The sequence below is a fragment of the Aspergillus fumigatus genome, chromosome 5 (assembly GCF_000002655.1).
Source record: "Aspergillus fumigatus Af293 chromosome 5, whole genome shotgun sequence".
In the NCBI taxonomy this organism is placed as follows: domain Eukaryota; kingdom Fungi; phylum Ascomycota; class Eurotiomycetes; order Eurotiales; family Aspergillaceae; genus Aspergillus; species Aspergillus fumigatus.
In genome coordinates, this window is record NC_007198.1 from 37,361 (window position 1) to 53,074 (window position 15,714).

At 48.2% G+C, this 15,714-nt stretch overlaps 5 protein-coding genes across 5 annotated transcripts; 2 read left to right on the forward strand and 3 right to left on the reverse strand.

The window, feature by feature from the left end:
• Nucleotides 1-477: 477 nt before the first annotated feature.
• Nucleotides 478-902, reverse strand: AFUA_5G00190 (uncharacterized protein; the record flags this gene model as incomplete). Its single annotated transcript, XM_743228.1, has 2 exons — nucleotides 478-636; nucleotides 690-902. The coding sequence occupies 2 exons, from the start codon at nucleotides 900-902 to the stop codon at nucleotides 478-480; spliced, it is 372 nt and encodes a 123-aa protein (XP_748321.1).
• A 3,700-nt stretch (nucleotides 903-4,602) lies between these two features.
• Nucleotides 4,603-5,138, reverse strand: AFUA_5G00200 (uncharacterized protein; the record flags this gene model as incomplete). Its single annotated transcript, XM_743227.1, has 2 exons — nucleotides 4,603-4,973; nucleotides 5,039-5,138. 2 exons carry the CDS (start codon nucleotides 5,136-5,138, stop codon nucleotides 4,603-4,605), a joined length of 471 nt encoding a protein of 156 aa, XP_748320.1.
• Nucleotides 5,139-9,065: 3,927 nt separating this feature from the next.
• Nucleotides 9,066-9,629, reverse strand: AFUA_5G00210 (uncharacterized protein; the record flags this gene model as incomplete). Its single annotated transcript, XM_743226.1, has 2 exons — nucleotides 9,066-9,100; nucleotides 9,317-9,629. 2 exons carry the CDS (start codon nucleotides 9,627-9,629, stop codon nucleotides 9,066-9,068), a joined length of 348 nt encoding a protein of 115 aa, XP_748319.1.
• A 2,126-nt stretch (nucleotides 9,630-11,755) lies between these two features.
• AFUA_5G00220 (uncharacterized protein) lies at nucleotides 11,756-12,319 on the forward strand (the record flags this gene model as incomplete). Its single annotated transcript, XM_743225.1, has 1 exon — nucleotides 11,756-12,319. One exon carries the CDS (start codon nucleotides 11,756-11,758, stop codon nucleotides 12,317-12,319), a length of 564 nt encoding a protein of 187 aa, XP_748318.1.
• Nucleotides 12,320-13,405: 1,086 nt separating this feature from the next.
• On the forward strand, nucleotides 13,406-15,204 carry AFUA_5G00230 (uncharacterized protein; the record flags this gene model as incomplete). The annotated part of the gene is made up of 2 exons (XM_743224.1): nucleotides 13,406-13,730; nucleotides 13,781-15,204. 2 exons carry the CDS (start codon nucleotides 13,406-13,408, stop codon nucleotides 15,202-15,204), a joined length of 1,749 nt encoding a protein of 582 aa, XP_748317.1.
• Between the last annotated feature and the right edge of the window lie 510 nt (nucleotides 15,205-15,714).

Here is a 15,714-nt window from a genome sequence, read left to right on the forward strand (position 1 = left end):
CGAAAGACATGAAGATGCTATTGCACCAGGTACCTTTGTAAATACTGAATTTGAATATCTATTGCCTATTATTTTCAAAATCTCATTCTGCAGTAGAGTAGATAAATATTTTTTTGGCTAAAGATTTGACAGTACGGCGGGAAATGAATAACAGTGTCTCAACTGATTTGGAGAATGACTACATAGGCACTGTGCCTTGCACTTGAAATGCTGCAAGAAGTTATTACGATGCACGCGGAAAATATTCATAAAACACGAAGTTGCCCTTGCGCAAATGTGTCTTCCCGCTCGGAAGCAATAATACCGCATATTTTAACTCTCCATTCCCATTTCTCGCGGGGAGACCTGGACATATACCATATGAATTCTCAGACCATTCACCAGTACAATAGACGGGTATGTGCGCTCGATCTCGGGTCGGAAAACTGCGAGTTCCGCAAATGAGCCTCGAACCAGTTTTAAGCGCCCATCATTGGCTCATCCAACTGGCCCATTGCGGGAAACGTGAAGCAGATCTCGGATCTCCTCAGCGACACGCTCCTCGGCCCAGAAATTCAACAGGAGCTCCGTCATCCTACCGTCATTACCCTCTATTTCACGCTCATCGAGTACTGTGATGTATTCACCTAAGTCCCTCTGGGTTGTACATCATAAGTAGCTGGCAAGCCCGCGAGGAAGGGTCATCTTACCTCGTTGAATGTTTCTCCATAGTCTGAGACGGTAGTGAACGAGGCGACTTCCTCGCTTTCTGTAGGGACATAACTCGAGTCGTAGTCTTCCATCTCAATAGGTTCGTCGTCATAAACAATGAACGCCTCGTCGGACTCCGAAGCCGTTGGGTCCGTCTCAGATTCCCAGTCGGTGTACTGGATGTCAATTTCTTCCTCAGAACCACTTTCCATGGTGTCCGGCCGGTGGGGTATTACAACTGATGGCAAGCGAAGTGTAGTTTTCCGCAACTCTTAACTTCGGACCCTTTAAATGTAGTCAACCTTAGCTCTGAAACTTGGACCGAGGCCAGGCTTAAACCTCCTCCCACCCCACCCACCAATTGTGCAACAGCCGCCAAGAAAGTATACAATCCCCAGACTGGCTTAGGGTGAATACTGTTCTGACCAAGCTGGTAGAGTGTGTTTCAACCCTTTTGACCAACTTCCGCCCCGATTTGGCATTGGTGGGCTGGTTCAGGCTGTGATTCCGTGCTCATCAAATACCTGAGTTATGTTGATAATCTGCCGAAGGCCGATATGGAGGTCCGCTTCGTGGTTCTATATGGCAGGCACCAATGTGCTGTGAGTCATAAGATTAGTGGAGACAACAGTCCAACTTCGATTGAATTATCTTCGGGTTGAAACGTTCAATTTTTTTGTGGCCACGAGGCCCCAACCTGATCGCCTACGCCACCCCTCAGAATAACAAAGTCGTCATGGTTTTATACCCCTTTGACAATCCAAAAATTCATGTGCTAATATCAGTGAGTTCAACCTATGCTCAGTATGATGTCTGCTTGACTCAGATCGGGCTTTTCTCAGTATACTGTAGTATATCTTCGTGGGCCCTCTCTATATGAGGAATATGGACACAGGGCAATTACAATATTGCTAATGGTTCGGTAAAGTCAACGTTGCAGAATCCTTGTATAATCTAGTCAAAACTGTCAATTTTATCCGTAGGTTGAGAGCCTCGGTAAATTCTTGATTTTGTCCACATTTCGCCTTCGCTTAAGGCACGCGCGATAAACTTACCTCGCTGCTGTGGGTATGACCCCAGGGCTGTACCCATTTATGAATATCTCACTAGACTACCGGTGCTATGTTGGCTCCTAAGGATACCGCAGAATTGTTCATATTGCTAGTCATAGATAGGGTTTGTCCTGGACAACGTTGTCAAGTTTAGTATTCCGGGCCTACCATAGTAATTTGAGTCTTAAGCTAAGCATTTGGTTTTTGAAGCTATAACCGCAAACACAGCTGATACTGTCACCCATCATTTTCAAGCACCCTGTGCATTTGCAAAGCCTACAGTGCTGAGCTATGAGATGCTGAAGGGTATTTAAACCTACACTCTCTCCCTTGGAGACGATTCTACTCAAAGGAAGGACTACAGTGGCGCATCGTTCAGGCATGTAAGCTTGAAATGGTGCTGCACCGTATCTATTGGTGTTTGGCTAGTTTCAAAATCGTTGTAGCTGAACTCAGCATTCAGGTCTTGCAGCCGATGACTGCAGAGACACCCAGCACTTGGTCTACAACTCTGGCTGTCTGCAAGATATGCACGCCTAATCTTATCTCACATTCGACCCGGCCAAGGTTCCCGCTATATGAGGTACCAACGCCTGCACCAATTTACTTATGTCAGAATGTCAGTGCGAGCGCTATTAGATCCAGCCGATTTCTCACGAAAGACCGCAAGCTGGTCATTGCTAACGCTCACAAGGAACAAATCTGCTTTTCGTCACCAACGTCTCTGAACGATTTTACCCATGAATTATTATCTTCCACCTCAGGTACATACCAAATGTAGCTCAAATTGAAAAAAACCCTCTTATGAATCTAATTCTGCCTTAGTTCCTCTTAGTTGGCAGCAAGCTTCGCCACCGGCTTTATCAGAATTTCACTCACATGTGGATTTTAGCCAAGAAGACAAAAGCGTGACCGGTGGCACCCAGTTACCTCGTCTGTCTTCCATATCAACGGGAGTTCACAAAACTAACCACCACAATGGTGGCACCGGTGCTACTAATATACGTCCAGCGCCCACGTCTGTTAATGTTGAGATTGGTTCTACGGCCTTGGGGCACTTGCGTCAGCCAACACAGCTACCTCAGCCTCTTAGCCTGTTCTCCAACATATCATCACTAGCTTTTGGAGATGTCATACCAAATACCAACACATACTCCGTCTCGCAATCCACGGACGGTTCAGACTCTTCGTCTTGGCGGGACACCAAATTTAGAGTGTACGAGGTGCATCAACAGACAAGCAAGTCCAATGCTGATCAAGTAGAGCTGAGTCAAGGCGTTCCCTACGGCTCTTCCAGAGGAGTGACAACGACAGGAGGAACGCGCGCCCAAGGACACAATATACCCATCACTCGCTCCAAAGGAATTCCGGACAGCAGTTTACCGAGTGATCGCAGATTTGTACTTCAAATTCCGGCGACAAGTACAATGCAGGGGACGGAACATATGAATGTTGAGTTAGGAGCTCATTCGCCCTCTGCCGCGGGGTTAGGCCAGGCATCTATATTGCCAAGTCCCAGCGGTAGGAAACAACCCTCTTCCACTCAACGTGTGGGCCTCACCGCGGGGGTACTGGGAGGGCTTTCAATGACATTTACGCCAGAACCCTCACTCGTAGGCCAATCTGGAGTGAAATCAATCATTAATCTCTCTCTCGTAGAGACTGGGTCAGGCTCCCTCCAAATTACTACACCAGCGGACAACGCCTATTTTTTCCTCAAAGACCGGGTGGTAGCCTCAGAGTCGACGGCGATTGTCGGTACATTGTCAGCGGAATATTCTATCAACATAGCAACAGATGCGGACAAACCAGTGCAGACGGATTTCTTGGTGCCGCAAGGCCACATTACGACACCATTACTTCAGAGCTTACAGAGACTGACTACTGCTCACAGCCAGCAACTCCATATCACTGTCACTACTTCAACACACAGGTTATATTCAGGCAGCATAAGTTCATCAGCATCCGATCAGCTTGACAAAGGAATGTCTGGGAGGTCCATCGGTGTGATGGTAGGGGCGGTTGCTGGAGGGACTTGTGGTTTCCTTGGTATATTTCTCATCGCAGTGCGGCACCGGAAGAGAAAGCGCCGAAGGATTTGGATAAGCAACCAGTTCTGGGAGGATCCAAACCGTTCATACATTTCGTTTGGGTCCACGTAAAATGCGAACCGACGAGTGTACGGCCCAGGCTTTGGCCCGCCAGCACTAGGGCTTCTCCCCCATATAGCTCTCGGTCTCCTTAGCTCAACTGAGGGACAGGTTGACTACCAGCCAGGGTGCTCGCCGGCGGTCAGTAGGCATACACCATTACGACGTCCTCCGATGCGGATCATTATGCTTCTACGGCCATTTTGCTGGTACTTGGTGCGTGGGTATAAACGAGGAATGGAAAGGAAGGGATAGGCGGAACAGAGCTATACGAACTAGTGCCAAAGAGTCATTTTGGATCCTTGTATTTGGGCTGCATCAGAATTTCTCGTGTTCTACCATTACTTAAATGGAGTTCCACGGCAACAGGTATGTACGGGACCTTGATAGCGACTGCCGGCACCAATAAAGAATGAACTTGCCGACAGCTTGATTTGTCCTGTCCGTCTTCGGAACATAATGAGCACCAAAAAATCGCTGTATTTTTGGACTCATGAACTGTGCGCTGAAGTCTTCCGTTAAATGCCCTGCTATCATTGCATCCAGTACACCAATGAGGTGCAGAGACGGTGTTTCTAGCTTGGGGGAATAAAGGGAACCGTATTGAAGATTTCCAAGTCTGAAGCCACTGAAACAGACAACAAACTGGAGTGGAGGATGAGCAATCTACATCGCGTCAGTGAGTTTGCCGAAATCCCTGAAGACTTGCACTAGCTTGCCTTCGTGGATGTGTCCCCGATGAACATCTGGATCCGTTCGTGCCGCTCCAATATAGAAGCAATAATTGCGGCAACAGCCGCCCCGGTTGAGAATCCCATTACCCCGCTGAAAGGCCCGTACAGATCTAGTATGTCTAAAATCTTCAGGATGGATATATCCAAGCCTTTAATCAAACCGTGTTCAAAATCACCGAAACCCCATGCCCGGACATCCAATTCCTCACCTCCAGGAGCAGGCCAAGGACCATCTGGGTAGAACAGCTCCACATCACCTGAAAATTTCTCCTGCAGGGCAAGTTGTTGAAGAGGACCGACAAAATGCTTCGTTTTGTAATAGAAATTCTTGCCCGACTGCCCATGGCCTATATCAATTTGGTCAATAAAGGCAGTCAATGATGCACGCAAGCCAGGTAAATCAAATACACACCATGAAGCATCAGTATCTTTGCTGTACCATGATGTGACGTCTCATGCATGCCCTCGCGAAGTGGCTCGAACGGTTCGAAATGAAACTCCGAATGGGCCATTTGCGCAGTCCGGACATAAACCCAGCAGAATGTATGAGAAATCTTATCAAGACAGCATAACCTAAGTCCCTGCGCGCCTACACATATATATATTTTATCGAGGGAGGGCTCTTGTCTAGTCTCCAGGGCGATCAGTACTGTTCAGATATGGTTCAGTTGTAAGCAGTCAGCCGTTCGACGGCGCCATTTGGTACACGACAGCGTGGTCCAGGCTAGTTGGATTGCCCGAAGACGACAACAAATTATGTCCCGTGGAATCCCGCATCCGAAAAACCCGGGACATATTTGAAGCACATGCGCGCACTGAAGGCCGCTCCAAGCAGAGGACGAGGTTGAGGATGGCTGGCCCAATAAATGCTGTGCAGCATCTATAAAATACCAAGAACTATGAAATTGATCGTAGGTAGATCTTCAGGCGATCAACTGTCGTCGTCCAAAGGTAAAAGAATTGGGAAGAGACAGCATGTCCAGAAGCTGCAAGCCTAGAGTGCACCCATTGGCTTGTGAATCGCGCGAGATCTCCTCAACTGTGAATTGTGAGATGCGACGAATGCCGTTGATCCTCCGTTCGTCACGACTTTCCGACTGCACGAGACCTCCAAAACCAGAGTCGATTAGACTTACCAATTGGTTGAACGGACCGAGGATCAGGCAGACACTAAAAGGGGCTTTACCATCCGATGCAATTCCACGGATCTATCGGTGAGATATTGTCGCTGAAAGTTTTAATTCATGCGTTTAACATGGCTAAGCACATCATTACGCACGAAGAGTCCGTTGCTATCTGAGTGAATAATGGAATAAGCGCTATAGTGCACTCATATAGAGATTTAAAGGCTGCGATATTCTGCTGTGAGTGATTCCTGCGTCGTGTCACGCGTCGTTCGCCTGTTAAAATGTTCCTCTCAAGGCATCGAAGCATCTCCGCAGTCGCGGCAGGGACAGACCTCACGGAGCCGACGAGACATCTACATCACGCCATACAGGTTGTACTAACTGTGGGTATAATAGTGAGTGCAGCCAGCTTGACGCTACGTTTGTGGGCCAAGTATCATGCATGCAAAAAGCTCTACATCGAGGACTGTACGTTTCCCGTGCTCAATGCATACATTGCCATGCGGAGACTCCGTGGGATACGCACTAAAGGGACAGCGATTCTAGTGTGCTTGTCAACAGCTTGGGTACGCGACTGTCGGGCCGAGCGGAGGAACTGAAGCTGACTTCCCGATAGGTCTTATGCACTGCTACACAAACATTGATTCTGTGTACGTCGCGGAAGGCCCAAGCTTTGGTTTTATGCGCAGGAAGCTAAACGGACAGATGCTCTCAATCATGCTGGGCTAGGAAAACACATACGGTACCTGGCGGAAAGTACCATAAATACATACGAAAAGGTATGATTTCCACCCCTCGTCTGTGCTTGAAGCCAACGCTAAAGCAGACTGACAATCAGCTCTTTCTTGCCGCCGCATGTCTGTTTGTAACAGGCCTATGTCTAGCTAGGGTCAGCCACTTGATTTTCCTTAATCGCCTAATGACTGCAAAGAAATGGCTCCGCCGCGCTCTATTAGGGGTTACCGCTCTCACCATTGTTGGGTCAACCACGATAGTGTGTTGTTTTGTTTTTGCTTGCCGGCCGATCTCGAAGTCATGGAACGTCACTTTGGCGGGCAAATGCATCGATCGAACAGCCATATTCATAGCGGTAGCAGTTCAAAACATCGTTTCGGACATTCTTCTAATCGCGTTACCTGCCCCGATTATCTATGAGTTGCACCTTCCTCGAGCTGAGAAGTTCAGGTTTACTATTCTTTTGGTCCTCATCTGCATGTGAGTCCCTGTTAAAGCCCTCCTAGTAAATCGCGCACCCCTATTCATGTAACACGCAGCACATTCGTCGCGAGCGCCATTCGGCTCCGAGTGACTGTGCCTATGCTAGGGTCTATTGACTTGACGTACGAAATTGCACCTGTTGCTTTGTTAGTGTAAGCATATGCGGGATCTCTCACCACAAGGTTACCGACGGATACTCAGCATTAGCTTATAGAGGGATCGAATGCAGTCTTATTATCCTTGCTGCCAACCTTCCCGCATTGAGGCAATGTTGCCGTTTGCTGACGGCGAGTCTCAAGTCGTCCCCCCACCACGGCGCCAGCATTGCTCATCCTCCGGGGGTTCCCAACGGACTGGTTTGGACTGAAAACCCATATCTCCCCCCGCGGCCGTGTGAAATGCCGAGGCTAAGTGTACCATCGCGTGTCGCTTTAGGCCGAGATGAAGCGAGACTGTCGATTAGCTACGGATGACGGTATAGCTCCTAGGCACCCCACGAGGGATGGGGTACTGAACTGTATTCATGCCTATCACTCCGGCATCCCAACAAACAAAGGTATCCGTCGCACATACGCTTGCGGAGGTAGCCAGAAGCGTAGCGACTTACCGTACCGGGGGCCTACATTAAGCCTGCGCTTACCCTCTCAATCTTTTTGGATTGGTATTGAAGACGCTTGTACTGTTGGAGGGGTTCGGCAAGCGAGCAGGATACCTATTCAGAATGCCACGTCTGCCTGGTACCCGTTAAATTAACCATAATTCAAGTTTCTTATAAGCCCGAGGTCATTGGCGCCAGGGAAGCTGCACCTGTCTTTTCTAATCCGAACGGTAGTTACCCTGTCTAGCTAATAGCTGTGATTGTAATTAGTGTTGAAGCGAGACTGATCTAATTCGGTCTTGGATGGTATCGGCGTTGTCAAGTGGATTATATTCAAGATGTGCACCTGGTGCACCTGTGAGTATGTGGAATCTGCGTAAGAGCTCCAATGGCAACGAAAGAGAATGTCGCTCTTCCGTCTCTGTTCATTTTTTTGGCTGTTGTTTTTTTCTTTTCGAGCGGGTCAAAAAGCGTGCGGTGCTTGATTCTGACTCGCGCAGAGAAACTCGGAGATCACTACAGAATCCACTTTGGTCGCCAAGCCAAACGTAAGCTGTAGAGTTCTGCGACAGTCACCGGGGATAGCACGTCTACTCTTGTCATGTGTTGTTGCCCAGAGGTCCAACTTCGGAAAATACATCCCGGCCAGAATTCAGCTATGCTGAGAAAGATTCTCCTATGCGGTGGAAATTCTGTAGCCTGCACACTATTGACCAGTGTGAGAGACTTGGGCGTCGTATTACGTACTTTGTTTTAAAGCATACTCATAGTATGTATAATAGGCGCAGCTGGGGTGCTGGATGTGGGTACAGGTCGAGACGCCGGAGTGGCTCCAGGACGTTGAACCGCGCTACACTAGTGTCAATGTTCAACTTACCTTCATCGCAGTGTAGAGCCGTCATACTATTCCAAAACGGGTCTGGCTTAGCAAGCCACATTGCGCTGGCCTCGGTCCCAGTTGAACCGTCGCAAGAGCTGCGTATTTTGTAAACTACTATGGTTGGTCGGGAGCAGAGTGTGAAAGAAACGAACAGAGCGCAATTCCAAGACCCGCTTCACTGAGGTTGCTCTTACTACAGCAAAGTTTTATCCTAATCAATCGTTGAGATTCTCTTTCGGACATTTACTAATTTCGGCCACTTGCCCGCTATCCGCTACCCACGAGAGTCATGTGGAGATCCCATTGCTGGAGTAGAGACGAAATCGCCGCCTTAGTACCATTCATGGAGACAGAAATGGAGGGTCTTTCGTGGGCCCAGAAATCTTGCCCTTGAGGGAAAGGTTCGGCATCGGTCGCTCCGGAGCGATGCTACGAGCCCAATACTAACGTCTCAGATACAGCCTACAGTCGCTAAGGGAGGACGATGAGGTTAGAGGGCTTACTGTCGCCCTAACAAACGTCAGAGTCAGTGACGGCGGTGAGGTCCCTACGTCACATGTGTGAGTCTCTGCATCTGTACCGATTACATACAATTTGCTGAACAAACGGTAGCGCTTCATGAGTGGCGAGGACCGATGCGATGGAACAGCACTGCAATGTTCCTACGCAACCATCATAATCGCGAAGTAGCCATGAGTGTAGTACTGTACATTATTGGGAATGGAGTGGGAATAGTCAAGATCGCAACATGTGTACATCACCTAAGGAAGATCAGCTTTGTGTACAATAGAATACATGATAGAAAACTATATTATCAATCAGTCAAGTTCAAACATCATGCTCTCTTATGTTCGACATCGAATTCACCCTCCGTTGTCCAGAGATCGTTCCAAGCATTGAGGGCTTCTGATTCTCGGTCACTCAGAGTTCTCAGAATCTCCTGCATCCTGAAAGCGATGTCGGTTACAGGGCTATAATCAATCTGGGCAAAGGGTGACGGGTTGAAATGATATAGACCTAGAAGAACATCTGTGACTTCGCTAACGACCTCTTGCAACTCTTTAAGTAGTTGGTAGCAAGCTCGGTAGAAACGATTTCTGCCACGGTGCCAGCTGATTTCTCGTATCAAGTCTATCTCACGCTCACTGGCAGTATATGCTTTTTGCTCATGTCTCATCATTGCGCATATACGTTTCAGACCCAATATCTTTGGAAGACCGGTCCTTTCCTTCCTTAAATGCTACTTAACTCTTAGCTAGTGATGCATTCGCTGTTACGCCTGACGCGCAGCTTTCTTGCACCTTGCCCGCAAGTATTAGATAGCATACCACTTCAAAACCCCTCAGGATTGTTGAAGCCAGCCCGTATTCAAAAAGGCGTCGCAGGTCACTAGCATCATAGTGGTGTATGCTCTTGGATTGTCATACATGTATCATAGTAGTCCTAGCCAGACACAAACCGCGGGTTGGGTGCGTGAAATCGCGGTATCTAAGGGGACAGACGGTTGAGGGTCGGTTTTCTGAAACCCCAAATTTTGATGATGAAACCTGCTGGATTGGTAAGGTCTGGTAGTCAGTCGGTCTGAAAAAGGAGATGGCAAACAGTATCGTCTCGGGTAGCCAATTCATAAGGGCCATTAACAAGGCTAAATCGACAGAATAGGCTAATTAGTAACATTAGGGCCGTAAAAGAAACACTAGGAGCTTGCGCGGGCGAACTCTTATTGATCCAGTCCGTGCTCTGTAGTCGTTTGTCCATGCTCGAGTAGTTTATTGTACTATGTGAGCTTGCTTAGTGATCTACCTGAGTTCTAAGACCCTGGGAGTGATATTGCAGACGCGGTTGCACTTTCGTGGTCCGTCAGAAGAAACAATAATCCATCTATGGACAATTTTCGCAGATTAGGGAATGCTGATCGGTCATGCAAACAGCTTATCCACGCAGAATCAACTTGAGCGGGCTCTGCAAACCCAAGTTCCAGGGTCTCTAGGTGCGCGGCGTTCTGCTTGACACATGCACTAAGTACTCTAAGCTGCCTCAGGCTGTGGATGCCGGTCCAGCTCAGAGACTTCAAGTGCTTCAATCTCACAAGCCCATCAACGTTCCCTTCCAGAAACATGCCATGTCTTCTCTTTTCACAAAAACCCTGATCGGGCGCCAACAATTTCAAGCTCCGTATGCCTGATTGGTAGTTTGGGATATATCCGTGAATGCCTAGTATACCCCTAGGAATTTCGGCAAAACACCAACTGCAAAGTCAGCTCGAATGCTGCAGTCTCTGGTGGAGAATACACAAACGTACACAAAGGACTCTAATTTTCCCACGCAAAGTCCGTCTAAAATGGGCTTTATGCTGAGCTCCAGGCTTTTAGAAAAAAGGTACGACTTGTGAGATACGATCCGAAGTCGCGAACAATGGCATCCTCTCCAGAGGCCGCCGGCAAATTCAAGCTGCCTGACCAGCTTCAGTCGCTCCCCCGCGTTTCCCTCTCCATGGTGGTGGAGAAAACTGCGAATGCCGAAAAGAGGATCCCAGGGGGGCATTTGGATCCGCAAGTTGAAATAAAGGATTAGCAGCACGGAAGAATTCACGGCCCTTGAGACTCGCGCGAGCGCCCACCGGTCTTGAATATCAAGCTAGATCCGCATTAGCCAGGCAATAAAGCATATCGTTACAGGGTATCTCACTTGAGTCAGTACGGTTTCGAGTATAGGAAGAGGAAGAGCCTCCAACATGGTCATTATCTGATAGTATTCTTAGCAGTCCGTTACTGAAATAAAGTGTAACCGGCAGGGTATTAATGGAAGAAGATCACAGCCCAAGGTCTTTTTCAAAAACCGGGGAAAGCACTATCTAACCACAAGGGATTGATCAAAGATCGCGTTGACCATGTTTAAAATGAGTGCGTCGCCGTTAGGAGAGTTCCGGTCGCCGTAATAGGCACACTATAGCACGGCGCCACACCCACTGGTGGTTTCCTGTTGAGCTGGTAAGCTACCTCAACAGCGTCGATTGAACAGGTGTCTGTCAAAAAAAATCAATAACGCCTTTTCTTCATACCTACCCTAACCAATAGCCTTTCCTATTATTTCAATATTATTCCAGAAAGAGCACAGGCCATATGCTAGTAGCAATACTTTCGTTAATCGAGAAGGAACCTCTCGACACATAAAGGAAGGAAATCCTTGTCAACTTCCCATTCAGTTCGGCTATTTATCAAATTTCCTACTTTCACCCTTTCATCCCTTCACTCCCAAGGCGAGCTAGATCCTACAAGTTCAAGTTATCGTGGCGTCAAACAAGCTATGTCTCACAGAAGCGAATCAGATCTCCCATCCCCTAGAACTGTGAACTTTGATTTTACGAAGAAACCTGAATTGCAAAATCTACGGAAACCTGCTCGGATCTCTCTTTTTCCCGCTCCCAGCACTTCGTCGGACTTCATGTTTGAACCTCTAGAGCCTCATGATGCCACAGACTCCTACTTCAGAACCAAAGTCCGGTTTCCTACCACTAGGGATTCCACTGGAGACTGGGCTTTCCTCAATATGCTCCTCAGCAAAGCCATACAGCAAATCAGTTTTGGTGGCCCTATTCGCAACGTGAATACCTACTACTACAAAGACGAGAGCGCCTTGACTCCCGGTGCATTGGTGCTTTTGACCGCTCACCGGGTGAGAGAAGGATGGCTACAAGTCGATATATCTTCCTCTGGTGGTTCCCTTATTGCCACTGCGTACGCATTATGCGACTCGATCCATTCGTCTGAAGGCATCATGAGACCTTTGGGGTCCCCAATTGCGTTACGTACCCGAATGAACCGAGCAGCTACGGAAAAATTTCAGGACCCTTTCAGCGACCGACCATGAGAGCACGGTACGGTATACGGCTCGGATTCTGCTCCTCTGACCTTATCATTTCAATGGACGACTTCAAGGGAGGTCTCGTTACCTCCAAGAAGTCCTGCATGTGTCTGCTAATGCTCCCCATCGGGCGCTGTCGCCCTCTTGGAGGAAGCGAATCTGTTACTGTTTATCTAGTTGGCTGATTAGCGAACTCGATTCCACATTGGTCACTCTTCATGATATTATCCGTATTTCTGTCTCTATGAACTTTGTTCATATCTATGGTGTATATTCTACATTTTGAATGAAATATTCCGCCTTTGAAAGCTTGACAGTAGTGTGGGAATAGCATCACGTTAGTTCATATGTCGTTGTATTGTGCGCGACAGACTCAGTGAAGACTGGAATCTCAGTTTACTACAGGTGGTGGGCGTGCAGTGGGAACATATTGCTGTAACTGCAGGACCGATAGCCGGTGGGCCAGTGATCCTAGAAAGCTTATTGAGCTGTAGATCAGTTGAGACATGCACAGTATATTTTAAACACAGCCGAGTACAATCGGAGCCCTCCAATCCAAGTCCCCTTTATTTTCGGAGGGATTGAATGAATGGGAAGAGGGTCAGTCAAGACAAAGCCGTACCAAATCATAGATCAGCATGGGCTCGCTGTGTATTATTGTTTAAATTCATTTCTCTACAATTTTTCTTTGTTCTTGTCCGCACAGTACGCTTTCTAGCAAACATTCATTTTCTTCCCTTGGAACATGCGCTAAAACGTCCTCGTAACCGCTGGACAGCCATTTGTGATATGATCGTTGACCTCAGGTGCCGAGAAATGCGTGGGCATCATAAAGAACAACTGCACTATTACTAGCAGCCCCAACACAACATTCTGATAGATTTTGCTTCTTTCCTTCCCACTGCAGTCAAAACGAATCATAAATCTTCTCATGCCCGCAAAAACCGGACGTACAATAAGCAGCATTAAGACCGATCCAAATCTCTACAACGATCATAAATATACGCCGTGTCCCCCTGTATACTCGCAACTTCAACAACAGAAAAAGCATCGTCCTATAATCAGCTACAACTTACCAAGCAGTATCACATCATGGCGCCTCGCGAATATCCCCTTACTGCTGCTTATGCGAAGTTCGTGAATGCCGGTCTGATCGAACATATTGGGCAGGGTGGGAAGCCAGCAAGTCTGCCTGCTGGGGTACAAAATGCGACCCAAGACCTGACTAAAAACCAAAACGACAGGATCAAAAAGCATCTAGAGAACGAAGTTAACCGAATACTCGAAGGGCAATCTGCAGTCCTGGATATGGGGCCCAAATACAAAGGCACGAGCGAAGATGCAAAGAAATTTCTGCAGGAGATTCTTGAGCTAGCAGAGAAAGCGAACATTGACAATGCGCATGCAGCGCTCAAAAGTAAGGCTCTGACTTTCGTCCTGAACATCTCATGTGCTAAAAGTGTTCAGAGGTGAATTCATTCAGTCCTGCTGCGCTTGAAACAGAGGACATTGAGGTTAGTGACGCACCGCAACCAGGGATATCAGAGCCAGCGGCACCCATGGGCGCAGCAGCAGCGCAAGTGAAGGAAACAAAACCTGAAGAGGAATCACGCGAAGACGAAGCACCTGGCGCAGCTTCACCCGAAGAGGAAATACCAGAAGAGGAAATACCAGAAGAGGAAATACCAGAAGAGGAATCACCCGAAGAGGAAGCACCTGGCGTGGCTTCATCCGAAGACAAGGCGCCTGGCGTGGCTTCACCTAAACTGCAACCGAGATCCGGCGTCCGTACTTACGGAAAGGGAAGGAGATTTCCTGCCGGGGAAACTGCTGAAGCGTTTGAAACGGAGAATATTCCCTGGACAAAAGGGGACCCACACGATTGGCCGTGGTGGACTTATCCGCTGCCCAACAGCGGCGCGATTATGGCTGAGAAGAAGACCCAAAGAACGGACAGGCGGCGGTCGGCTCCTATTAGCTATTACCTTGTTGAAATTCCAGTGCAGCAAGAGAAGGACGGTGCGGCTGTTACGTTGTATCAGCATAAGCTGGTACGGTATAGTGACTACCCAACTGAAATTGACGAATGGAAAAGGATATCAGAGGAAACAGGACAAGAGAGATGTGTTTTTACGGCGACGGATCCAGCAGGGATGAGGGACGGCAAGAATTACACATTTCTACGGCTGGAATTCGTAGCTCCCTTGACACGGTTATCAAAGAATGGGGATTCGCCGTCATCACTGACCTCCGAGGCCGAATGTGTCATATACGCTCAAGGATATGACAAACCGGTGTTCTTAGTCACGTCACAATTCAAACGAGCACGCGGTGTTGGCGACAAGAAGGGAAAGTTGCTCATCAGCCGAGTTTGCGCAAGGGATGGGCAGCTCATACCCGCTAGGACCGAAGCAAAAAGGATTTGGTATACAAACCAAGCGTGTCCCGACAACGCCGAAGAATTGGAGTTACTAGATGACAGTAGAGCCTCGACGGCATTGCCCCATGGGCAACAGGAGCAGCAGGGGATCGATGAGGACGCTTTATTTGGAAGAGTCCAGACCTACGTGGACAGGAGATTTGCAGACTTTTCCACAGAACTGTCAGCGGCGGTGGCCTCTAGTATCGCCGATGAGATGGCAAAATTGACGATAAATGTGGGGTCGATGATTGAAGCTCAAATCCAAACTCACATGTCACGAGGTGGAAATAGAGAAACGCCCTCATCCACCAACGCAGACCTTCGCTACAATACCGCAAGAAGAGAGGCAATTGGACGTACGCCGCAAAGCGCAGCGACTACCCCGCGAATCAGGGAAAGAACTCTGCCTCCCGGTTTCCTCCCTTCCCCTCCTAGAGCAACTCCACTGCACCAATCAATCGAGGCATAGGGATGGCTTAGGCACTTCCGCTTCAGACTTGTGCCCTAAACGCAACAAGAGGCAGCAAAATAAGCTTCTCAACTAGGTACACCGCGGTGTTAGACCGAGCCTGCCTCTTCTTGGTGCATCTATTTTTATGGAGCGTGTTACCCACCGTCGTCTCCATTACGCTCCCTGTTAGAGGAGGCCAATTTAAATTCATGTCTATTAACACACGTCGCAATCTCCCCTTGGTTTTTTGGGATTACCCTGTCCAATCTTATACATTATGGGCACCTGTTTACTCTCATGAAACATTGTCTTTCCGCCCATGTCTTGAATGTCTTGAACCCGTTCTGTGTCTCCCCTTCGAATGGTACGTATTGCGTTGTTAAGTAAGGCGGTTTTCACCAGCATGTATATACGTCGAACAATATCTGTTCTATTGTCAAATTAGGCATAGAGGCTCAATTTCACTCTACAAACAAATCGCCACTCAATCGGTACCTGTCGCGGTGTCGTTGGACCAAGGTAATGGCA